The 25005-nt window shown below is 43.6% G+C and overlaps 3 protein-coding genes across 3 annotated transcripts in view; all 3 read right to left on the reverse strand.

The window, feature by feature from the left end:
- Positions 1–88: 88 nt before the first annotated feature.
- LOC107192227 (death-associated protein 1) lies at positions 89–1794 on the reverse strand. The gene is made up of 3 exons (XM_015581438.1): positions 1640–1794; positions 1375–1474; positions 89–975 (listed from the first exon to the last, which is right to left on the reverse strand). Exons 1-3 carry the CDS (start codon positions 1686–1688, stop codon positions 816–818), a joined length of 309 nt encoding a protein of 102 aa, XP_015436924.1. The 5' UTR covers positions 1689–1794; the 3' UTR covers positions 89–815.
- Positions 1795–2030: 236 nt separating this feature from the next.
- LOC107192221 (proteasome subunit beta type-5) lies at positions 2031–3463 on the reverse strand. Its single transcript, XM_015581431.1, has 5 exons — positions 3283–3463; positions 2848–3004; positions 2569–2781; positions 2261–2494; positions 2031–2199 (listed from the first exon to the last, which is right to left on the reverse strand). Exons 1-5 carry the CDS (start codon positions 3424–3426, stop codon positions 2099–2101), a joined length of 849 nt encoding a protein of 282 aa, XP_015436917.1. The 5' UTR covers positions 3427–3463; the 3' UTR covers positions 2031–2098.
- An 8782-nt stretch (positions 3464–12245) lies between these two features.
- LOC107192217 (POU domain, class 2, transcription factor 1-like) overlaps positions 12246–25005 on the reverse strand; it is a 121334-nt gene continuing 108574 nt past the window's right edge. Inside the window, exons 5-10 of the mRNA XM_015581427.1 lie at positions 18087–18223; positions 17211–17573; positions 13639–13701; positions 13146–13465; positions 12620–12916; positions 12246–12498 (exon numbers count right to left, since the gene is read on the reverse strand). Of these exons, the coding sequence (XP_015436913.1) occupies positions 12246–12498; positions 12620–12916; positions 13146–13465; positions 13639–13701; positions 17211–17573; positions 18087–18223 (1433 nt within the window). The remainder of the gene's footprint in view (positions 12499–12619; positions 12917–13145; positions 13466–13638; positions 13702–17210; positions 17574–18086; positions 18224–25005) is intronic.

The following is a 25005-nucleotide window of genomic DNA, read 5'->3' on the forward strand; positions in this document are numbered from 1 at the left end:
ACACTGTTTCGTATGAAAAGGAGCGAACCCATAATAATAACGGAGTATAAGAATGGAATGAACTGATTAAAATATATTATTATTTACGTATAAGAACGTATATTTATTTCCTTTAAGTCTCATACAAACTGTGGCCAACGTGACGAATCTCGTTCAACATTTACACCGTTGACAATTATGCTCGTAGGATAGTACAGTACATTGATTTCAGGACAATTAAATTGCAAATTTTACAGAGATCGGCCGAATTTCTACAATATCTAAGGTAGACTACAATACAAGGATGGGGAAACTCGAAAACGAAATAAAGTGGAGTAATATTAGTTCCTCGAGTCGTACATCTTGAAATGCGTTCTGGTCCCGAAGACGGTTACATGTACTCTACAGTATAACGCGTCTAATAAAGTGATTACAAAATAGATAACAGCGTGGTACAGATATAATAGTTTAATAGTTGCGTCTGTACGGACGATAATCCGATCAGTCGGAGTCGATCGTTCGCCTAAATGCAGATACAGGAATCACGCGGCGCTGCATCAAAAATAAATTCTTTCTTCTCTTAATAACAGTAATAAACTCTCGCGAGGTACTTCGTTTCGCGTTACAGAAAACCACAGTTTCTTGGGAAACAGATTGTGTGTTTGTATTAGAAAATTCTGTTTGCACAGCCGATTATTATATCCCAAAGAAACTTGTTAAGTACGTACATACATGTATGTATATCTATAATTCTTTTTTTTTTCTTTTTTTAAACTTAATATGTATAGGCTACTGTTTTCAAATATAGCCCCTCTGATATAAAGCCCACATGTTGTTCATTTCCTGGGCTGTTGGATGATGATGGGACGCGAACAATGAATTGGACGTGCTTCATGAGTTGGTATAGGCTTTTCATGGAAGTTTTGCACAGCTTCTGGAGGAAAGTCTGCATTTCCCTTTGCAGGGGCACCACTGATCATTATGGTTTTCGGTGGACTGAAATAAAATTAAAGTTTGTAATCTCTGTTAAAAAAAATTATAAAAAAAACAGTATTCTCCTGAATAATACTGTTCTCATATCGAAATAACAGGGTTTTCTTTTTTGTAAAAACATGTTTTGACAGTGCCATATTGCTTCATTTATGTGCGTAATACGGATAGCGACGTTTATCGCAAGTATGGCAGATGTACCGAATCAGGCTACACGTACGCGTCATTGGCTGTAAACAGTTGCTATCCTGACGGTCAGTCTGTATCTTTATCATGTTATAGTTGTTTATCAACCGATTAAAGGAACGATACTGTTTTTAACATATCAATTCCAGGTTCTATATCGTTTTTCGATTTTACGTTGCGCAATTTTGTTATCGTAAATCAAATGACATCGGCGCTTACCTACTCGACGGTTTACTTTCGTCAGCATCTTTCACTGGCTTCATTTCACGATCCTCTTTTGGTGTTTTATGCTGAGTAATTCTCATACCGCCAGCTTTTACTGTGGTAAAAATATGAACAAGTATACGTTTTTTTTAATGAAGAAAGTTAAACGATTAGGTGGCCTTGAAATATCCAGGCAGGTGTATACTACGTCATCAACGGATTGTGCAAATATATTAACCTTTTCCAGTCTTTGAAGAGAAATTACGACTTAATTCGTTACCTGCAGGAGGGTGTCCACCCTTCAGCTTGCATTCGTCGGTACTCGACATCTGTACACCGATTGATAGACGAAAATATTATTGCGCTTGCTTCGCTTCAAGGAACGTTTCGCTTGTTGCACTGCACCACCAATCACAATTACACTGACTTGCACGACTCGATGGCGGCTGGCGCTGTAATAAGTAGATGACGGCAGTGGGGAGGCCGGTGGTTGTCAGACATGTTCCTTTCTCTTTATCTGTTCCGTGTAACCTGTCTTTGTTCATGCGAAATGCTGAATCCAATATTTATTCGAGATGTTTAGTTATATAAAAAAAATATCATTGATATTAGTTAAACTACGCATCTTCGAGAATTAGATACGGGTTACAAATATATAAACATGGCAGACATTTCCATTTTTAAAAATTGGTTTTATTAAAGAAAACATTTGAGAGAATACAAGAATGCATAATTTCTACTAATTATTTCCCTGTTTCTTTTGATCTTGGTACATGTAGTGAAGATCCTTGCAGTCTTCATCAGAAATATGTATCCAACCTGTTGACTTCATGTGATATACTGTAAAAGAAATTTGTTTTGTTATATATCGTGTGCATATCTTGTTATAGTTAGTACATACCTCTCACAATTCCACCAGAGTAAGCATCTCTGTGGGTGGCATGGTAAATTGACCTTCTGCCAAGTTCATAAGCTTCTTCATCAGATAGATCCCAGTGGTATCCAGAGTCTAATGCACCAAATGCATAGATTGATCCAGAACCCACACTGAAAACTTTTCCTGGAGTACGAGTACCTTCTGAATCAACGTAATACAGACCAGGTCCTCTTTTGTCCCAACCAGCAAGCATCATACCTATTAATCAATACTTTATTATCTGTCTACACAAAGGGATAAAGTGTTAGTTACTTAAAAAAACTCAAACTTACCCATACTTAATCCCATTCCTTTGTAATTATATACCATATTTGATAGAAGCTTACTAGCAGCTGCAATAGAAATGCGTTCTCTATTTCTTAGTTCATACATACGACATTCCTTTGCCAATATACGGTCCCAATAGACACAGTCAGCAGCACCACCAGCCAAAGTTCCAAGAAGATAGTTATTAATCTCAACTATCTTCTTCATGGTAGATGAACCTATGAGAAAAGATTGTAGAATTTTTTCATCAAATTTTTTTATTTATATATATTATTATAGTATACCAATGAATTGTCCTCCTGTTGCACGTGAATCGACAGCAAGGATAATGCCACCCTTGTATTGGAAACCCAATGTGGTAGTTCCATGATCAAATTTGATCTTCAAGTGTTTTCCAGTTTCATCAGTTCCATCTGCAAGGCGGGCCAAATTTTCAGCTGGCTGTACATAACAAAATTCATACTTAACAATTACATGAATTTCAGTTTGCCTATCAGCTTTTAACCTATGAATGAAGTTTCGAGTTTTATTAATTTATACTGCAAAAACATGAATATTCATTTATAAAGAGAAATCATAGGTTGTAGAACTATTTAAATATATACATACTGAAATGTATAATATAGTGTATTGTTTGCAAAGAGTAAGCACATGATGTTGCAAATTTAAATGTAGCTACTCAAGAAGTGAAATATTAATGTTTTAGATAATCTACTTACATTTCTGTATGGTGGTACAGCCAGCTGTACATGGTTAATGAAATTTCTGCTGTAAGCTTCAATTTCTTGTGAGAAGTAATCTTTCTCGCGTGTTGCATTAAAATCAACAAATGAATTGAGACCGCAAACTTCAGCGAGCGCCATTTTTCTGATAGTCTCTATGTATTGCCGAATGCTTGTCATCTTGTTATTTCCCTATATTCTTCATAGTTGGCGCATTCGGCGTTCTGTTGTGGCAATGTTTCTTGAATTTAGTGTCAGTAAAGATGGCGTGCGAAATCACTAACGGTGCTTTAACACAGTGATCGCCGAATCACGATCACAGTCGTGATTTAATTTCATTCACGATCGTGATTGCGATTTTTTTATCTTGAGTGAATTTGCTCACTGCGATCGTAAGTCCTTACTTTAGTGACGTCTTCGCAAACTATCGAAGAAGTTCTGGAATTAGTTCCAATTTCCGCCACCAACTGGTGGGGCCGCCACTAAATGTCCTATAAATTCCCCAATTTTTCCGGCATATTTCTGAATCCAAGATTCAGGGGCATCCTTTTGTTTTATTTCCACGGGCATCCTTTTTCTTCGTCACGCATTACATTCGAAGTTTAAAGAACTTAGATTAGTACTCTCTAGCAGCTCGGAACCAGTAATTACAAGAATATTGTTAAATTCATAACTGTTTGCTACGATCGACAGTGCATCCCTTCATGCGTACCCTGTTTAGTTCACTTTGAACAACTCTTACAATGTTATACAAACAGCTATCGTCTTGACCGAGCATTCAATTTGTAGCTTAAAGAACATAGATTAATCCTCTATCATTGACAATAACAATAAACGACCAGAACACTGTTAAAATCTCATTTAAACGCGGAATACCACTATTTTTTCGACCGGTGGCGCCACCCGTGGCAATTCCCTCAAACTGTTAGCCAAATCATACCGACAGATGAGTGAAAATTCCTAGTGATGGAAAAATGCGAATATCTCAGTAATTAAGTACTCAAAATGAACGTCATTAGTCTCAAATTGTTCCTCAGGGCTTAATGCATGGACCCAATAGTGCAGAACCCCTGAATTAGTAAAATTAGTTATGCTTGTATTACCGTAGCTCCTTATGGGGCGGCAACCCTACTTGCAACAGATTTCGATCGTATTTACACCGCTGAACGGGCATCATTTTTCCTCCTCACGCATTAAATTCGAAGTTTGAATAACGTAGACTAGTTCTTTCTAGCTACTGGAAACCAGTAATTACAAGAACATTGTTAAAATCACATTTATTTGCAATGGTTCACACTGTATCCCGTCATGCGTACCCTGTTTAGTTCACTTTGAACAACTCTTACAACGTTATACTAACAGCTTTCGTCTTGACCGAGCATTCAATTTGTAGCTTAAAGAACATAGATTAATCCTCTGTCATTTACAATAACAATAAACGACCAGAACACTGTTAAAATAGCATTTAAACGCGGAATACCACTATTTTTTCGACCGGTGGCGCCACCCGTGGCAAATTGCTGAAACTCCTAGCCAAATCATACCGACAGGTGAGTGAAAATTTCTAGTGTTGGAAAAATGCGAATATCTCAATAATTAAGTATTTAAAATGAACGTCATTAGTCTCAAATTGTTCCTCCGGACTTAATGCATGGACCCAATAGTGCAGAACCCCTGAATTAGTAAAATTAGTTATGCCTGTATTACCGTAGCCCCTTATGGGGCGGCAACCCTACTTGCATCAGTTTCAATTACATTTGCACCGCTGAACGGGCATCATTTTTCCTCGTCACGCATTTAATTCGAAGTTTGAGCAACGTAGATTAGTTCTTTCTAGCTACTGGAAACCAGTAATTACAAGAACATTGTTAAAATCACATTTATTTGCAATGGTTCACACTGTATCCCGTCATGCGTACCCTGTTTAGTTCACTTTGAACAACTCTTACAACGTTATACTAACAGCTTTCGTCTTGACCGAGCATTCAATTTGTAGCTTAAAGAACATAGATTAATCCTCTGTCATTTACAATAACAATAAACGACCAGAACACTGTTAAAATAGCATTTAAACGCTGAATACCACTATTTTTTCGACCGGTGGCGCCACCCGTGGCAAATTGCTGAAACTCCTAGCCAAATCGTACCGACAAGTGAGTGAAAATTCCTAGTGATGGAAAAATGCGAATATCTCAGTAAATAGGCGCTTAGAATGAACGCAGTTAGTCTCAAATTACTCCTGATGTCCCAATGCATCGACTCAATACCGTAGCACTCCATAATTGTAAGAATTATTTCTGTCACAACTGCATATCTACTATCAACACTGGTAGAAATAATTCCACTAATTATGGAGTTCTGCTGCATTGGGTCGACGCATTGAATAGTGGGAAATAATTTAAGACTAGCAACGTTAACTTTGAGCGTCTAATTACTGAGATATTCGCATTTTTCCATCACTAGGAATTTTCACTCACTTGTCGGTATGATTTGGCTAGGAGTTTCAGCAATTTGCCACGGGTGGCGCCACCGGTCGAAAAAATAGTGGTATTCCGCGTTTAAATGCTATTTTAACAGTGTTCTGGTCGTTTATTGTTATTGTAAATGACAGGGGGCTAATCTATGTTCTTTAAGCTACAAATCGAGTGCTTGGTCAAGTCAAATGCTGTCCATATAACGCTGTGAGACCAAATATGAAGTACACGAGGAGTGCTTGACGGGACCCAGTGACAACAGGGAACATTTATGTGTGATTTTGACAATGGTCTTGTGACTTCTGTTTTTGAAGTACTACATTTTATTAATCTACGTTTATTAAACTTCAAATCTTGCGCTTGGTGAAGACATCAACTGTCCGTATATATGTATAAGACCGCACAGTCTATTATATGTATATGCCTATGGTTTTAATTTAATTTAACACGTACATAAACTGAACGTATAAGAAGCATTCTTGCGCCATCTGACAAAGCGAGCGTGGGAGTAATTGGTTAGTAGCTTGAGCAATTCGCCGTGGATGGCGCCACAGATCCGTCTGATCACTCCTGTTTTATGTAAAGTAGTGAAATGTTTATTAAAAACACTATGACCAGCAATTGTTAATGCACAATATCAATTTAGAAGCATTAACATTAGAGTAGTATCGAGATAAATTTAACCAGTGAAGTATCTATGACGCAGTTTATTATATAATTACAATATTCTTATTAATCATATTGTGATAATGATCGTAATAATAGCGTATCCTAGATAACATGAACTATTCGAGATTGATATGACTTTATTTATACAGCGCCATGCACGCACACTCACTCGTTGTCTCTCTCAATCATTTTCTCTCCCTCTCACTCTGGCTTCCGGTGAATTTGGAGGATCTTGAGGGCCGACGTCAGAAACGCGCGTCGCAAATAATTGTATTCCTAATCGTACTCGCGTTCTGCGATATTAAATCACTCGCGATCGCGGGATGTATACTTAAAAAGATCGCGTAGCTCGCGACAACCGCTACTAATTCATGGTACAAAATAGTTTAGACGTCTTTGTCGTCGAACGGGGGTCCCTTCCCGTACCTCGCGACTCTACTATTAGAATTACTATTTCCATTTTAAGAACTGTCATACCGTGCTCCTCTTTTTCTTTCACCTAACGTTTATCTGGTTCGTACTTAATAATACTATCGTTAATGGTAATCTTTTTTTTCTTTATCAATTAATCGTTATTCCTACGCATCGAGTCGAACGACGCTAGCGTCCCATAATTTATCAGTTACACATCGAATTCGTTAGTAGATCCCTATAGTAACGCTAGATTCCTCTCAGAAGACAACTATACACTTCTACGTGATTGATTAGATGCCTAACACGGTATACCTGCGTTGGTGGCCTCGTTTTCGTCGCGTCGTGCAGCCGTTTTTTTTTCACCTGCTCACTCGGTCGCGGTTTCGATTTCGTTTTCATATATCTTCTACGTTAATAGCCAACGTATATACAGAAAGAACGCGATTGGGACGGTAAGAGCAAAATCTCGTGCATTTTCGCCGGTGACACGTGGCGAGCAGTTCACCTTGAAGAAAAACCAAAAACTGAACGCACTTGGCGTCTATCAGGAAATAATGATATCGTCGTGGTGCATGCTTTGTCGATTCGTCTTTTTACCCTATTTCCAGGAAACATAATGAAAAACAAAGGAAACAAAAGGGTTACTGGAGCACAGAAAAGAAATCAAAGGAACCAAAATAACTAAAGTCTGTCTAGTACTTTTATTTTCAAATAATAAAAGTTAAAATATAATGAAATAATAATAATTAATAATAATAATTAATAATTAATAATAATAATAATAATCACTGTAATAATGTGTCTATTCACTCGCGGAATGCGCCGGCTCATCGAAGCTCGCGATCAATGAACCAATCACACGTCAATTAGAGGGGGCGGGGGTTGGCGAGGGATTAGCTAACTTCTTTTTCTCTTTCTCTCATACTCTTTTTCTATCTACAACATTATGCATCTCCGCCATACGAGATGAAACGAGAAGAAGGATAAGGAATATGGAATATTCTCCCACCATTTCCGTAACTTTGTCCCTCTTTCCATTCTCTGGTCACCTTCTCACCTTTTCTTTCCTTTTAATCCGTTTCTCATTTGTTTTCCGTGATATCTATAAAACGTCTAACGCACTCGACACGGGTACTCTAGGAACTCTTTTTTTCTTTCTCGTATCGCTTTGTTTTCGTGTTCAACTCAGATTCTCTCTCGCTTTCTCTCTCTCTCTTTCTCTCTCTGTTTGTCTATCACGTTCTCTCTCATTTGCTCTCGTTCGCGCTTTTGTTTCGCTACAGCTTGGTCCACGACTCAGGAAGTTAATGTTCGAAGTAAAAACGAAGTAAATGAGGGGGATGGGGCGGAGGGGATGATAGGAGGTCGAGGAAAATGGGCGATGATAACGCGGTCGTACTTGTGCACGGGGATACAGAAAGTGGAGGACACGATTGATCGAACGATAGGACGCGTGCTTGATCGATATGAGATCCGGGTCTCGTACGCGTTCGCATCACACATACATGCGCGTATATTATATTATATATAATCGCGCGAGCAGAATATATTAAAATACGGGAAAATATATATATTGTAATATATCGTGTCGCGTCGATCTAGCTTCCGTAGAAAATTACATATAATATAATATCAAATATACATATATACATACATCGGTAGAGGATACGCACATACATTTCCGACTCAACAACGCACGCTCGACGCAGTGTATATATGTATACATTTAAAGAAAAAAAGAAGGGTGGAAAAATCACGCAACAAATGTACACGGTTGAAACGCGCTGATATTTTCGACGATAAAGTCTGGAGGGGGGAGGGGGGGGGGGGGTTCGAAAGCCGAATGTCTCGAATTTTAATTACAAAAAAAAAAACATTACATTCGATCTATTTATGAACGGTAAATAAGCGCGCGATCTGATGAAACTTAAGTATCTGCAGTGGTGCGTGATCATTATTTCGTACTAAAAAAGAGAAAAAAAGAAAAGAACAGGGAAAGGATTCGGAGACTATCTACAACGTTAAAATGAGAATTTTTTCACTCTCAACCCCCTTCGACTTCCGGTCTCGACACCCAGCGTCGCTCGATGATACCTACCAATTAAGAATACTTAATAATTATCGGTCGTAATAATATGAAATGATCGCTACGGCAACACAACCGCCGCGGATTCGGTAATTGCCGCTCGCTATATCGATTCCCTCTATTATTTACAACACGCTTTACTTTATATACATTTATATATATCTATATATAATATGTATATTTATACATGCATATCTCCGACGCGTGTGTCCGTCGGCTTCTGCGCGCAATTTCTCTGTGTACGCGTATACACATACACTCAATCACACACACACACACACACACACACACACAATTCTCACTTAACATCATAGCCTTTAATTAGTCACCGGGAGTTCACCACATTGGTAAGGGTCGATGTTACACGCCCAAAATTCGGAGAGTTCACGCTCCCGACACGGGGGTGTCTTTATAGCCTCTCTTGGAACTCTTGAGCCTCGATTAGGGTTGTAAAAACGTATTACGTCGTCGAAAATTTGCAGAGAATCGCGCGAACTCTCCAGCCTCTTGGACGCGTGTTTATTCGACCCGTAATAAACGTACATGCGCTATATATGTATAATTATGTTGCGTACACATACCGCACGTATCTACAAGAGCTAAACCTTCGTGTGTCTGCCCAAAAGACGTCTCACGGAGAATACGAGACGTGAGCTCGTTCGACGACGGTTTTCGTTCGACCACGCGTTCAAGTCACCAGCGTCGCGGCTCGTATGACAATTTGATCGCTGACCAAACGAAAACCAGCGAGCAAGACGAACGTTCCCCCCGCCCCCGTATCGTTCATTTCTTCGTAAATATAAAATAGTTTAGTGTCCATTCGTAAAAATTGTTAAAAGTAAAATCGTTGCCCCGAATTCTGTGATAGGACTAGTGGATTCGAGTGGCGCCTGTCTTATAGAGTTAACAGTTTTAATTTTCTTTGTTTCTCGCTTTATTATACGGAGAATATAACTTTGGCTTGAGAATTGTTACTTAAAAATGATTAGCCTTAATAATTTTAATAAGATTACATTAATATTGTTATTATAAAGGAACACCGATATCTCGAAAGATTACCGTTCGGGGCCTAACGGTCGAGGAACGAGCCACCAATCGTATTCTCGTTGATTTCACGAATCGCAACGTTGGCGTGAATTTCAATATATAATATATATACAGATTCAGGACACGGATATGTATGACGACAGACACGCGCGCGAACGTTACAGCGGTTAATAATATGTACAAACGTATTGTCGGACCTCGCCGCATTTTTTCACCACCGACGTCGGAGCGTGGCCTCGGAGCTTGAAGATCGGGAACTCGTCCGACGGAATATATAAGCGCCGATTTTTATCTAAAATACAAGACGATTCCGTCGAAATTAATTTACCGTAGACGCTACTTATATTCTTTCCCGTGGCAGTGAATAAGTAAAGCTTTGACAAATTTCTTTTGAATAGCTTCTACGAACGATCGACGAGTACAATCTCACTGGAACATTCTTCGATTATCTTCGTTAATAACGGACGAGGTTCACGATCTTGAAATGACGACTGCTTCCACGCCGGTGGCACGTAAACCCTGCTTACCACGGAGAGGCGAGCACTCCCGAAGAACTCCCGTTCTCTTCGAAGGAACCGTCTCTCGTTTGCGACACGATGCACACTGTTCGAAACTACGGGGAAGGTGTTTCTTTTTTCTTTTTTTTTGTTCCTCCCAATGTACTTCCTCCCTTGTTTACTTCACGTGTGCTCGCGTTTACCGTCGCGATTCGAACGCGTAGACACAAAACGCAAAGAACCGATCGTCCTCCGAACGGTCGTCGGCTCTCTCGTTCACGATCGTAAAATTCGAACGAAGAATAGTTCAAGATCGCCGAATGAAACTGTAATGTAGTCGGTGCAATAAAAGCGCATGTACGGACGGGGCCACAAAAAAAGAGAATCGAGGAACCAGCGCGAGGGAAACCAGTCGATAATTATACTTACACACGTGTGTGGGTATGTGTGTGGTGTGTATGTGTACCGTCGAACGGTTCACCGGTCTGATAAATATTTCATGATAATTCAAATGATAACTCGGGCGAAGCCGATTAAGGGCCTTCTTTATGGCGACCGGCTGCACATTCGTGTCATTAATTGCATCTTGCGAGTGAACCTTGAACGCGAGCGTGTACCGTCAAGTGCGCGGAGAATGAAGGCTTCAAAGTAATTCGATTTCAAGTAACGATTTGGGGGATATGCCATTGCTTCCCGTCGACGTCAATTTTCGGAACGATCGAAATTTTTCATATTTCTTCGAAGAAAAGTCTGAATCGATATCTGTGAGAAAAGATTTACGATACAATTATTTACAATGTCAGTAGGATTGATACTTGTGAGAACAATTATAATAAACACAGGGACAGGTATAGTCGTTGCTACTCGATGGTCCACATGCAATTCATATTGCAGAGGACCTCGAACGACTGCACATTATCAGTAACTTTTTACTCTAGTTTCATTTCCATAAAACCGTTCCTTGGAATTCAGCTCGGAACACTCTTCGGATACTTTTGAAGCTTCATTCGCGCGCTACAAGCCGACATCCATTTCTACCGGTCGGGCCGATCGCAACCGGAAGAAATTATAATACTGTAGAAAACGCAAAACTTAACGGAACCACCATATGTCCAACAAACCTCTCTCTCTCTCTCTCGTCTCCGGATATCTTTGGGGCGTTCGACACCGAATTTCCTAAGTCGAAACGGATAATTATCTAAAAGTCTTTTCGTACTGTTCTCTCCGAAACATTCTTCGTATACTCATATCGAGTCGATTACACCCTTGCACGAGATGCTACCGCAAGGGTGCGCACGACAGCCACGATCCTCTTCCGGCCGAGAGATCGATCGTGTTACCACCCCCTCCCTGATCGTGGGAGAGCCGATTTTACGGAGTGAAACCTCGTCGTCAGGATATGTATCGAATCGTATCGTGCCACTCGGTGTCCCGGGGCATCGTCGACGCTTCGTTCACTCCCAGAGTCGTCTTCTATTGCTTGACCCCGTCTCGTTTCTGTCTCGATCATCATCGTTGCTTGCTTTCCGTGTCGCAGCCAAATTCCATTTGGCATCGAAGTCCATGCGTGTCGATCCCTAGGCTACGTTAACACCACCAGCGGCATCATCGCCGTTTGCAGACAAGATCGCCCGGGTAGGTTTAATGATAGAACTCGGGCAGATTGCACAAACGTCGTTGTTGTTGTTGTTGTTGTTGTTGCTGATGATGATGCGATTGCTGGTGATGGTGTTGATGAAATATAGCGTCCCCTTGATGGGTCGACTGCTGGTGTCACTCGTGGGATTTGCCGGTTAGGGGATGGTAGTTACCGCCTGCCGAAGCCACCAGGGCTAGGGGTAGAGGCGAGCTTAGAGGCGTCGGATGGGGATGAGAATGTCCCATGCCGGAGGAATGCGTCGTTAGAGCTAGAGGACTACCAGACATGGATGTTGCGAGGGAGGCGAAGACCGAGGGCGCTGGGGAGGCCATCGTTGGGCTTCCCATTGCTGCTGTGGGTGGATTGATCCTCTTTTCTTTTTGCCGTCTGAAAGAAAGGATTAGGTTCATTTTATGTTGGAAGTCTGAATTTTGCTATCCCGTGCAAGAAAATAGTATCTCCAAGAATGGATGTTTTGTTAATTGGTAGTATAAAATGAAAAGCTCACCTATTGCAAAACCACACTCGGACAACTTCTTTCTCCATCGCCAAACTGTCCGCCAACACGGTGATCTCCTCTGAAGTAGGTTTCGGGTTCTGCATGAACGCCTTTTCCAGCGCCACCCTCACGCTGGTCTCTATCGAGGTCCTCTTCTTCCGCCGCCTGCCGATCGCTTCCGGGGTGGTGAGTGGATTGGAAAGGGAATTGGGGTTGTTCAAGGAATTATCTGCATCCTCCAGCCATTTCTGCAGTAGGGGCTTGAGTTTGCACATGTTCTTGAAGGAAAGGTTCAGCGCCTCGAACCTGCAATACGAAACATACAACGATTACAGAACCGAATCTTGAAGGCTCCCACGAATTTGTAATGTATCTTCTTCGGTTCAGACAGCAACGTGTTTGTGGAAACCATACTTTTTAGAGTGTATAGAAAAATGTTAACTGTTAATTAGAAGCATCGAAATTAAATGGTTCTACTGTATGTTAGTTCTGTACAAGATAATATAAATAATTGAAAAGGAATCGATAGACTGACCTCGAGATCGTCGTCTGAGAGAAATCGTTCCCGTAAAGTTTCCCCATGGCCAGGCCAACGTCGCCCTGTGTGAAACCGAGCTTGATCCTTCTTTGCTTGAACGTTTTCGCGAACTGCTCGAGCTCCTCTAGATCCGTCGTCTCTTCAGGCGACGGTTCCAGCCTCGTCGGTGGTTGTTTCACCGCTGGCGGGGTGCCAGGAGGCGGCGGTGACCTTTGTTGCGTCAAACCTCGACCAACCAGACCTCCGCCGCCCTGAAGTGCCTGTTGTTTTTGCAGAGCTTGCAGCTGCTGGGCTGCCTGCGCCACTGCCTGCTGCACCTGATAACAAAGACAATCTTCGTGTCATCGACACCGAGCAACCCTCTTTCTCTCGATCTGATTTTGTTACTTTGGTTGTGTCTCTACGTTTGACAGTTTAACGAAGCCAAGAAGAAATTCCATTTGGATTGGAACGTAATGAAAACTAAGGGTTTCTATACTTTAGACAGTACCTGCATGGACTGTGAGCGGGGATGACTGGGTCTTGAGGTGTAGCCACCGCTCTGCAACAGCCCCTGCAAGACGTTCACGACCATTGATCAAACAGGTTGACAACGGTCCCACGTGTATTTTTTTTTTTTTTTTACAAATATGCTTAATGATACGATTTAAGTGTTTTCTCCGGCTGTTTCGTAAGAGCGAATCGTCACGGAGGAGCCGTGATCCTATTTAAGAACCCCACGAGATATTAATTACAGTGTACCGCGGGAAAATGGTGTTTTCATCGACTGCTCTCAGGTGTACGAAACAGGAGCGAGAAATTAGAAACAAGAAACGTGTCTCAGGAACACCCGGTAATTCCATGCGTCAGTCAACGTAACGGGGAACATCGTGAAAGAGAGATTTTCATTCGAGACGATCGTCGAACGACACGTGTTGCGCCAGCGGACAGGTAGGATACGTAAAGGAGTCGCTCGAAGGGTGCTACGGAACGATCGATTATCTTCACCCTTTTCTTTAAACAGATGCTCGATCGCCGAGGTACAAGGGGTCTCGTGCGAAACCACGTCGCCTGGGGAGGAAAAAAGGGTTTCGGGGGTTTGGTCGCGTGTCGGTCGAGCCTTTCGGAGCTTGTTTATGCTTATTGTTGGGCCCGCGAAGACACGCACCGCGCTCGGGGATGCTTTGAATACGGACACGTGCCACGGAGACGGCAGGTTGCGAAGAATTTAGGTATGAATGTCACCTGTCACACCCCTTCGACCACTTTATTATTCTGCAGACAGGGCTTATAAAAACAAGACGCAGATTATAATAGAAATTAGAAAGCTTGACCGTGTTTTTGTTTCTATTTCCTGCATATTATTTCGTTCAGCCGATTTCGTAAGGTGAACGAGGTGAAAGCGCGGTACAACGGAGAAACGAATTTGTACGTAATTAGGAATAATTGAATTCTTTTTAGAAATGTGTACATTAGTTGATGGGGATTTGATTATGTATACTTTGCAGAAACAGTGTTGAATATGTATTACGAATCTTCTTTTTTACGAGCATCACTTTACCATCTTTTATTCTCCCGATTTCCACGAAGAATGTACGACTCGACCGAAGAGAAAGCGATACACAAACGGATAAATAAATCTCTTTCTAATTGAAATAAAGAGCAAATTGAATATTTCATGCAAAAGGATAGACCAGAGAAATCGTGCTCAACTTTCCAATGACATTACACGACTGTGTTCTTCGCAAATTGTTCCCCCCCCCCCCCCCGCCCTGAATTGAATCGTCAGCCCTCGCGGCACCTCTTCGAACATTAACGGTGACAGTCCTCCTGGAAGGAGACGTCAGACGGAATTAAATATCGGTTACGCACGCAGGCTAAAACCTCAAAGACTCTTTGAGCACACGCCGTTGCGTGGAGGATAAAACCTTTGGAGAGAAAGGGGTTCCGCGTGCGCAGGTTGCGAGGCCACTCGAGGAAGGGTTGCGCGACGATATCGAGGAGGTCGTGTGCCCACCCTTTAATCCGGAGACTGTGTTCCAGGAAAGAAAACCAACTGAGAAGGGTGCCACCGGCCCAGGACGAAAAAGACGGTGGGGAAAAGAAATAGGGGAAGAGATACGGGAGGAGAGATGAAAAAAAAAAAGAAAGAGAAACAGCCTGGCCACGTGTGAGGGAACAAAAGGCAACCCGGCGGCAAGGTGCCGAAGGGGCGCCCCGAAGAGAGATCTCCTTGTTGCACCTTTCAAAAGAGACACGGAAGACCGTGCTTTAATGCTCGCAGATACGCGCGCGCGCGCGCGCGCGTATACCCAGGCCCCTGGGCCATTAAATCTGCTCAAGTTCGAAGTCGTTTTGTTAGTTTTTCCAGAATGGTTACGTAGGCCCCGTGCACGCGTTCCTCGCGGCCGACGAGCCTATAGAAATTTTTTTCGTGAACGTGCAAGGCCCCGTCTCGTCTCCTCTTCCATTCATCCCCCTGCGACGGTGGTGGTGGAAACGTTTGGGAATCGGGTATATATCCAGGAAAAGATCGTTTTTCATCGTGTGTCCTCCGGATATGTCCGTGAATCGATTTTTCGTGAGGATTTCGATCCACCAGGATCTCGCGGGGGAACAAAAAGCGAAAGATCGGGGGGGGGGAGGGGAAGCTTCTTTACGGGGACGCAGGTGAGAAATGTCTTGTTCGTTTTCTTGTTGCGACAGGCGGGATGATTCAATGCTCTGGGAAATATTTTAGCACGGAGATGGCTGTGAGTTTGGTATTATTAACAGAGTTCGAGGGATTCGTACATGGAAGGTAATTAACCATTTCGGTGCTACGAGCATGTATAAACGTTTCATTAATTGGTCGCTACAAGTACTATGGACGTGTTTACACGACGGTGCAATAATTTTTGGAACTAATACCTTACCATCTAATCCATCTTATAGATTATCACTGACGAAGTTATTTTAAAAATTTTCCACACGTGATACTGATTATACTAGTCTTACATTTTCATAAACCGACCTATGTCGTCAAAACTATGCCTCACCGAAAGGGTTAAGGGTGCGAAATGTGTGTTGTGTGTTTTAATTATTCGAGGATATTATAATTTAACGAATGACAGCTTTTTCACGAGATCAACGAGAAACGCGAGATCGAACCGTGTAGAAACCACGTCCCTTTGTGACATCGCCAGGCTGCTATCTCGTCGTCGAATCGAGCGAACCGTCCTCGAAGAATAAGATGTCTCTACTTCTCTCGGGACCGGTCGATCAGATACCGGGCGGAACGTCGTCTTTCGATCCTCGTTGATCCACCCTGGCCCCCCTCCCCATCTTGGTCCCGCGATTCGAATCGAATTCGTATCGAGTAGGTAATTCGACGGAGTGCCTCGGTATCGGGAGAACAACGACGGGAGTACGAGTGTTAGTATTACGGTGGCTTTTTGTTTTTCACACTTCGAGCGGGATTCCTTTGCTAGTGGATACGAAACGCGTCCGAATTTGAGCAGTTTTTGCGCCTTTAGATGAGAAAGAAGATTCTGTAGTTGGAAGTTGATGGCTATAAAAGTGTATTTAAAGAACATTTATCTTTCGTCGATCATTAACACGTTCGCTACCAGCGTTAACAAATATGCGAAGTCAGCATATTTTGTCAGATAAAAGAAGAATGGATTTTTCAATATTCATCTATACTTCATGTTGTTCATTATCACTGTTTTAGCAACTCATGGAAATCTAGCACGGTCTTTGACGAACGTTTTCGAAACAATATAGTGCTAGCGAACGTGTTGATTAAAACACATATTTGTCGCGCACAGGACACTGTAAAATTTGCCTTTTGAGTTTAAGTACCCCTTGGACATTCGTTCTTATAATCACCCTATAGATCGACTGATTTGCCAGACAGTGTAAAGCTAATACGAGAAATCGTAATCTGAAACAGCAGCTTGGTTTAAATGCCTACAGAATCATTTCAACCTCCTTCTGATGATTCAGAAGAACGAACAATTGGCTCGATGAATAAGTAAATTCAACTTTCATCAGAATCTTCTTTTCAGGATTTCTTCGGACAGAGGGAAATGGTGCACAAACCTGATTCTGTAAGAAGAATTGCGCCTGCGCCGGAAGCTGGCCCGCTGCTGCGGGATTTGCTTGCTGGAACATCGCGAACTGTTGCTGCAACTGTTGCTGCAACGATTGCTGCTGTTGCTGCAGGGTCGAGGCCAACGCTTGGATCTCTTGCGGGCCTAGAGCGCCCAACGAGCCGTGCATCAGCAACTGCTGGCTGACCAATTGAGCGGCGAGCGCCGCCTGCGAGTTGCTATTGTTCTGCTGACTGGCCGTGTGCTGTTGTTGCTGATGACTTCCGGTTATCTGGCTGCTGATCCCGGAACTGGGCGACGATGCGCTGCCGCTGGTACCGCTGCTGCTGTTGCGGTGCGACACGTCCGTGACCTGATGGATATTCTTAATTAAATGAAACTTTTATAGCGAACCTCTATCGCTATTCCTATATAGGGTAAATGTTCCTAATACTGGCATTTTATTTGTTTTATTTAATAAGAACGTAACGTGTAAAGAATAGTGCGCAACATAATTTTATTACTACATGGGGACTCAGATTTACGTGGAAACAAAGAAATACATATTCTTGTGTGTATTTTGGTATAGAAGGCGACTGTTATCTAATGGATCTACGAGATCAGTAGAGGTTCATGTTTCTTATAGGAATTCGAAATGATATACAGCGACTCACGAGTTTGTTCACGAAAGGTAGTCCTATATTTGACGAAATTATTTACCAAAATGCGAATTTTATTTCAAAATGACGAAAAATTGATTTCAAAAGGATGATAAAAGTTATGATAAGGAGAATATATAAGTAGAAATTGCTTAAGTCTATGAACGAATGCGTGAGTCACTGTAGATTCAAGCGATATCATTCTGTGAAATTTAAAATGGACTCACCAGATTGAGAGCTTCCCTGTCCGAGTCCATGGAATCATGGTCAAGGTTCGCCTCGGTGGCATCCTGGATGTCACTGACGATACTTCTGTCGTCGCCGCTGAGTTCTTGTCCGTCCACATCGCCGTGGAGGTCTGCGTCTGTAAAAAAAAAAATAAAACAAATGTTACAGATTAATTTTTCAGCAATACATAAATTTAATACGTTAAAAAGTGTTCGATTTTTTATGGAGTTAATCCAAAGGAACCAGAAACCGTAACACAAGCGATCGAATGAAGGGTAGAGAGAAATTCCGTTCAACAGTTCGGTATTTCGAATCGAACCCCGTTAATCTACGGAATAATTCGTACAGTCATTGTTGTTCTGTGGCCTGTATTTCTGATGAAGATGGTAACGCGTCGGGGTGGAGGTCGGCGTGCTGGTCGCATGTAGTCGCATATCCGCAAAGATCATCCTGGGATCCTCAAGGAAGACCATCTTAGCCTCGTTTGTTCTCGAGGGTCCTACCGGCCCGTTGCCGATCGTTACATCGGTCCGGTTTCCAAGATCCACGGCGTTCACAGCGACCGTGATTCTCGATGGGAGTGTAGTGGAAACAATAGCCTCTACGACCAACGATCTTCCGGTGTCCGCACGAGTTCCCACCGCATCACGAAAGAACGGACCACCGCGCACTTGTTCACCGATTTACTTTTTGCGTCGAAAGTAAAAAAAAAAAAAAACACGAAAAACAAAAACAGAACCGAATGAACGAGACTGAATAAGACTTCATAGACTAGGTGAATGGAAATTCGATTACAAGTTGATCGGTGTTCCCAAGTAAACAGTATGATTAATTAATATATCGTGCACACTTTCGGTACTCTCGGAATATTCAAACGAAGGGTAAAAGGAATACGTTCAAGGGCGAACAACCACACGGAGCCACGGAACAAGGTCGCGTGGAACCACCGATCCTCGTCGAAGGACCGATACAGAACGAATGTCAGAATGACGCAACGAAATTGTGCCCGAAACGACCGAGCCGGCAACCCTCCCCACCATCGCGCAAGTCTGAAGGCCCTCGACGATTGGTCGTTGGTATTCGAGGTTCCCCGTACGATTGGACGATTCGAGGGGAACCCTTTGGCCCTTTAGGCGCGCGCCCCTCCCCGCACACACGCGGAAACAACCCCATCTCGTGCATCCATCATCGTATCTTATGACTGGGCCTCCCTCGCCACCCCTTTCCTTCGTCTTTCGGTGTTACGCGCGCGCGCCCCCCTCCTATCTACCCGAAAAGGGGTACGTATACACGGATAATGGCACGGAACCGATTCGTTCGGTTCGAGAAAACGAGCTTACGCGCCGCCATTCGCATTCAACCCCGGGCATAACGGTTTTTAATAATAATTACTTCGATACGCCTGGGACCGACAGCCCTTTACACTCTGATCGGGGGATTTGCGGCTATGGCGGACGGTGTATCGAGCTACAGAGTTTCAGTTTTGCCCCACCGTAATGCAAGACTGCACTTTGGAATTTTTTTTGAAAAATATATATACATCTTGAAATTGTTTAGATATGCATAGAAAATTTATTTATAGAATCGTTGGAGTTTCCTTGAATCAGGGATTCCAAGTGTTCCGAGAAAATAATTTCCGGAGAATGTACACCGTTTGAAACAATTAGAGGATCGCTACTGTGTGAGCTCCTATTGCTCTGTCTAATCCAAGGAAACTAGGTTGTCGACTTTAATTCTGTCGAGCAGCGTACTGGGAAAATGGTACGAGAGCACGACGAACACTTTCGGAAGCCTGGTGTCCAGAAGCAAAAGGGTTCTTTTTTTTGGAAATGCAGCGATGATTCTCGCACCTCCGTGTGGTTCCAAGTGAAAAACCAACGAGGGCGCGAGACCGGGCAAGGGTCAGTGAACCAGTCGGACCAAGAAAGCGAAGTCGCTTAGCCATTCTTTCGGATCGAACTCGGTCTCGAATTTTCCCATCGAGGCCCCGGACAAAAGCGGGGAACAGAGATAAACGCTCGCGAAACGCTCGTACAAATGGACCGATGCTCGCAGGTGGGGATGGTCGTACCGATGGCACAAAACGATCGTCGAGGGATGGAAAGAAGGTCAAACGATGAAAGATGAAGAACAGAGAAAAAAAAATGCTTCGAAATCCTGTGAATTTCTACGCAACATTCGTGCTCGCCCTGAATTTTCGCTCCTCCGCATCTGTGCCCTCCCCTTCATACCTGACGTGGATTCCCCTGAAAACGGTGAAAAAAAAAAAGAAAGAAGAGAGAGAGAGAGAGGGAAGCGACACATAGGTCAGGTAGAACAGCTTTAGACAACACGGAGGAGAGAGAGTCGTCGGTATTGGTGGATTCCCTATAAAATTTCAGTTACTCCACCAGTCCTCGGATCGGTCTTTTGCGCGGCCGATTACACCCCTGTGCCTTCGATCTTTCCACCCCTCGCGGATAGAAAAACGCAGGTACCCTACGCGCAGCATCGGTTTCCCTTTTTACCCTTGAATTTGCATCGCGTCGTTCGTTCCCCTCTTTTCACCGAAAATTACGCTTTTTTTTTCTTCTTTGTCCCCAGCCGTGAGAAGCTACCGCGATCTTTGGATCCGACGTTGAAAGACGCTGAACGAGGGTAGAAAGGATTTTTTGGGGTGAATTCTGTACGGTTTCCCCCCAATTTTTCCACCCTTTTACGAGCGCGCGCGCGCGCGCGTTCTCGTACATCCTCGCGGCGTCTCACGCGGCAAAAAAGTAACGTTTATCGTGGACTATAACCGAGCCAGGTGCGAACACTTCGGCTAACGTACGAACGAAGTTAGATAAGGCAACCGTTCCTCTATTCTTTTTTTTTTCACGTTTTTCTTCTTTATACTATCGCGGTGCCACGCGATTGGCGGTCTTTATTCGTCGTTTGGCTTCGATTGGAAGATTCCGCAGGTTGACGGTTTCGAAAGGAAACACGCAACGGACGTTCTCGGCGACGCTTCTAATGGAAGAAGGATGAAATTGAGTAGAGACGAAGAGGGATAATGGCGGTAGAAAGGATACGTCGATATCAACGGTTTTTTAACGTACTTTCTTTTTTGTAGAAGAACGCTCTGAAAAACTCTGGTAGGGACGAACATTCATCTCGATGGTCTGCAACATTTCGTCCCCTATTGCTTCTTCCAAATTTACTCGATCTTTTGAAACTTCTAATTCGAATATTGTACTTGTACTTTCCATCTTACGCATGATCTCATATTATTATATTCGACCGATTAATATTCCCTCTGAACATAAACAAACTATGTCTTGATTAATCCTCCAGATTTATTCTTCTCCCCCAGTTGGAAATATATTACAGACTGTTTCCAGTATAAACAAATTGAAACGGACGTATTTCCGTGATCAGAACATTAGCAATCGAAGTAATTGATCATTCCGTCATCAAACGTTACAATTAAATTCCCTCTCCCCGGTTCGATTCAGCTGCGAATAGCCTTGAATCTCGTTCGTCCGGAACAAGATCGTATCTCACGGCGCATCGTCGAGCTCTCTCTTTGTCCCGCATCTGCATACACCGACGCGGTTAGGTGCCATTATAAATGGCCCTGGGCACAATGCCTCTGCCTATGCAATTTCCAGCCATTGAAGTCCGTTTAACGTTTGCACGAGTGACACGGTAACCGTCTATCCATCACCCACCCACATTTCCACAGTGATCGGGCCCTGAGCACGCACACACGCACACGCAGCAAACAGAAAGCGTTCTGCGAAGGGGGCTGCAGCTGGACGTTCGTGGTCTCTTCGCGTTCAGGACGCTCGTCGACTGCTGCCCGACCTTCGACGCCTCGGTTTTCTCCACGTTTTTCCACTGTATCGAGGGAAAACTGGGCGACGACCTGACCTTCGCGAAGTACAACCCAGACACTGGGGTTACGCTTGGACCACTGTCATGTACGACAGGTGATAAAACGGAACAAGACACCTGAATTGGCCTCCAAGTCGCAGGGTGGGGGGAGTGACATTTTTCGGAAATGGCACCGATCGAATGATTGATTTCTATAGATAGCTTCTGATGATCGGGGGATCACGCCCTTGACTAGCTTTAGAAAGAATATTTTTATGCAATTTTGAAGCTTTTGGTGATATTGGTGGGACTGATGGATACTCTAATTGTAATCATCGAAGCCCTTCGATAAAGTCTAAATGGGTTAAAGGGTTATTCCGACAGCGTCATCACACTTAAATTCCAATAATTTGAATTCAGGTGTATACATATAACAGGGCGTTACGCGCGTAAAATAGGTCCATCTCGTTCTCCATTCACGCAAATATTTCTATTTAATTCAAGGGGAACGCGTTTCTGAATAGCCGCGGCAGCTTTCTCTGTTCGCGACGCAACAATCGCCCACGAAGAAGTTCCATTTTCTGGATGAATTCTGCCGCGCAACAAAGCCCTCCGCCGTTCGTCTCCTCCCTCGCCCCGTCCAACCCCCTCTCCAATCTACCTGCATCGTCTGTTGCGTGGGATCCGCCGATGTTTTTGTCCGTTCGAGCGAGAACGGCCAGGCATCGACGAAGAAGGGCACGTTGCCCTTTTCTCGCGATCTACATAAAATGTCGATTCCGTTCGGCTTTCAGGAAAAATATCGACGAGTCACGAATACCCCGCGTGCGCTCGATCCTCTTTTTCTCTTCTGACACTCGTCGCTCTCCTCTCTTCTTCTCTCTGCCACCGTCATCCAGCTCCTCATTCGTGAAACCGGCTTGTCTCGGTTTAACGAACGGCACCGCAAAGGAGAAATCGTTATTTTCACGGCTTCGCCCGATTTCGCGGTTGCATCCCTCGTTCTCCTTGCGCCTCCTCCCCCTCCCTCTCTCGCGGCTCCGCCCTCCTACCACTTGGCCCTTTGTCTCTCTCTCTCTCTCTCTGCATCTCGCGGCCTCTTCTTTTTGCTCAATTTACTCGGCGCTTCGTTCTCCAACGTTTCTTCCATTTTTTTTCTTCTTCTGCCTTTTATTTTTCCTCCTTCCACGGCTCCGCGGCGGGTCGCCCTTCTGCGATCGATCCCCGAGTTTCGTAATTCGCAACAGAGGCTCCCGGAACCGGGCACAAAGTAATGGCCCTCCCAATTACAGAACCTTGTGTATCGCCCTCGCCGTTTCCCTGTTTCATCCGTGAATCGAGTAAAATTCAACCCCACTGATCGACGATGAAGTATATATATATAGTAAATCGTCGATGAGTGTTCGAAGGGACTGAACATTAAATATTTCACAGTATAAACCTCATTGAAAACGTCAACGTTAGACCTAGGGTTCTCTTCTAGTCAGTGCCAAGGAGCCTTCGAACATTCATCGAGGATTTACTGTGTACATACATACAAATTTCGTATTATGATCGAGAAAATTTGTTCTAGAACCTACGAGTCACGACGATCTAGGAAGTGATCGTTCGAAGGAAACTCCGTCCACCCTTCTCGGGAAGATGAAACGTGTGTGCGTCACGAAAGGAGTCCGTTCTCGATTTACCTGCGTGCACCTCGGTTCCTCGTAAGATCGCATTAAGTCGCCTCTCCTCCCCATTCCTCCTCCCGTTTTTAGGTGTATCAACGCGGTCGAAACCGTCTAAACAGCATCTGCCTTCGCGTCGTTTCTTCGTCGCCATTCTTACGTAAGGAATCCGACAATGCGCAGCGCAAACCCCCTGGCCGTACGGGGGAGGAACGGGCCCCGAGGATCCATTATTCCGGGGCCTACGTGCACCGCCTGTCAACCGACTTACGATTTTATTAGGGCCTTACATCATTCGATTATGCTCGCGCCGGGTCCGTTTTCATGCATGACGTGAATCAGGCGAACGTCATCGAGAAACGACGCGACGGATCGAGATAGAGAGAGAGAGGCTCCTTTCTCCGCTTCATGAACGACTGCTTCCGTTTTGTTCCGGAGGGATGACACGTTGTTTCGCTCTCGTTTTTTTTTTATCGAGAATGTTATATTGGTTAAGAAACCTTCGTTAAGTTCCCTTCCGTTAACAGTCATTCGAAAGACAGTGAACTAGAGTTACAGTTTATAAAATGGGATACCTTAATGTTAGCAGAATGGTAGTTCTGAACCACTAAAACAACCCCAACTGAATTTCTACGTAAAAAAAAAAAATCAAATCAGAAAAATAATCAAAGCTTTTTTCCCGGAAAATTCTTCATCACCAGAGATCCAGACCTAGCTTCCACAGATCAGACCAGTTAACGGAGGGGGGAAATGGAAAACGGTAGAAGTATTGTCCCACAGGCAGAAATCAGCCAAGGCGAATCTGACTATGGGCGAGGAGCCAGTCGAAAGGGGGAAGACACGAGGGGGATAGATCCACGCGAGCCAATGGAATAACAGTTTCCTCTGGCGTGTTTTGAAGCAGCGGTGCCGACACGGCCCCGGCAAGGGTGACGAGAGAGAGAAGGGGTGGACTGGTTTTCGAGCAGCGTGTGGGGTGAGTCTAAAACCGTTAGGTTGGTCGCGTGCTACCAGAGGCACGTGGCCCTTCCTCTCTATTCTCTCCTTTTCGCTCGCACACACTCTCTCTCTCGTCTACGCACGCGCACGTTCACGCGTGTACATCCGCGAGCAAACTCGGCTTCCACTAGGGGAAAAAGCGACGTAAGGGTAAACTTGGTAAATTCATTCCAAGTACTGAAATAAATGTTAAATCGAATGTTAATTTGGCATAAATTTCAGTAATTCCTAATACCAAGTGGTAGGACCATGATAGGAGGCCCTTCCACTAGGGGAAACAGTGGCATAGAGAAAGGGCCTTATTAACATTCGATTTTAACATTTATTTCAGTACTAGAAATAAATTTACCAAATAGCACGAAAACGGAATAAATTTCGTAAGGATACTAGGCTTAAACCCAAAAGCCTCAACAGT

The sequence above is a fragment of the Dufourea novaeangliae genome, unplaced genomic scaffold (genome assembly GCF_001272555.1).
Source record: "Dufourea novaeangliae isolate 0120121106 unplaced genomic scaffold, ASM127255v1 scaffold299, whole genome shotgun sequence".
Classification (NCBI taxonomy): Eukaryota; Metazoa; Arthropoda; class Insecta; order Hymenoptera; family Halictidae; genus Dufourea; species Dufourea novaeangliae.

Excerpts from the sequence above, each read along its gene's own strand:
- LOC107192221 (XM_015581431.1), bottom strand. The coding sequence starts at position 3,426 with ATGGCGCTCGCTGAAGTTTGCGGTCTCAATTCATTTGTTGATTTTAAT. Across the intron at positions 2,782-2,847 it reads AACAGGAGGACAATTCATTG|GTTCATCTACCATGAAGAAG; the intron begins GTATACTATAAT and ends CTTTTCTCATAG. Across the intron at positions 2,495-2,568 it reads AGGAATGGGATTAAGTATGG|GTATGATGCTTGCTGGTTGG; the intron begins GTAAGTTTGAGT and ends ATTGATTAATAG.
- LOC107192227 (XM_015581438.1), bottom strand. The coding sequence starts at position 1,688 with ATGTCGAGTACCGACGAATGCAAGCTGAAGGGTGGACACCCTCCTGCA. Across the intron at positions 1,475-1,639 it reads GGGTGGACACCCTCCTGCAG|TAAAAGCTGGCGGTATGAGA; the intron begins GTAACGAATTAA and ends TTTTTACCACAG. Across the intron at positions 976-1,374 it reads GAAAGTAAACCGTCGAGTAG|TCCACCGAAAACCATAATGA; the intron begins GTAAGCGCCGAT and ends ATTTTATTTCAG.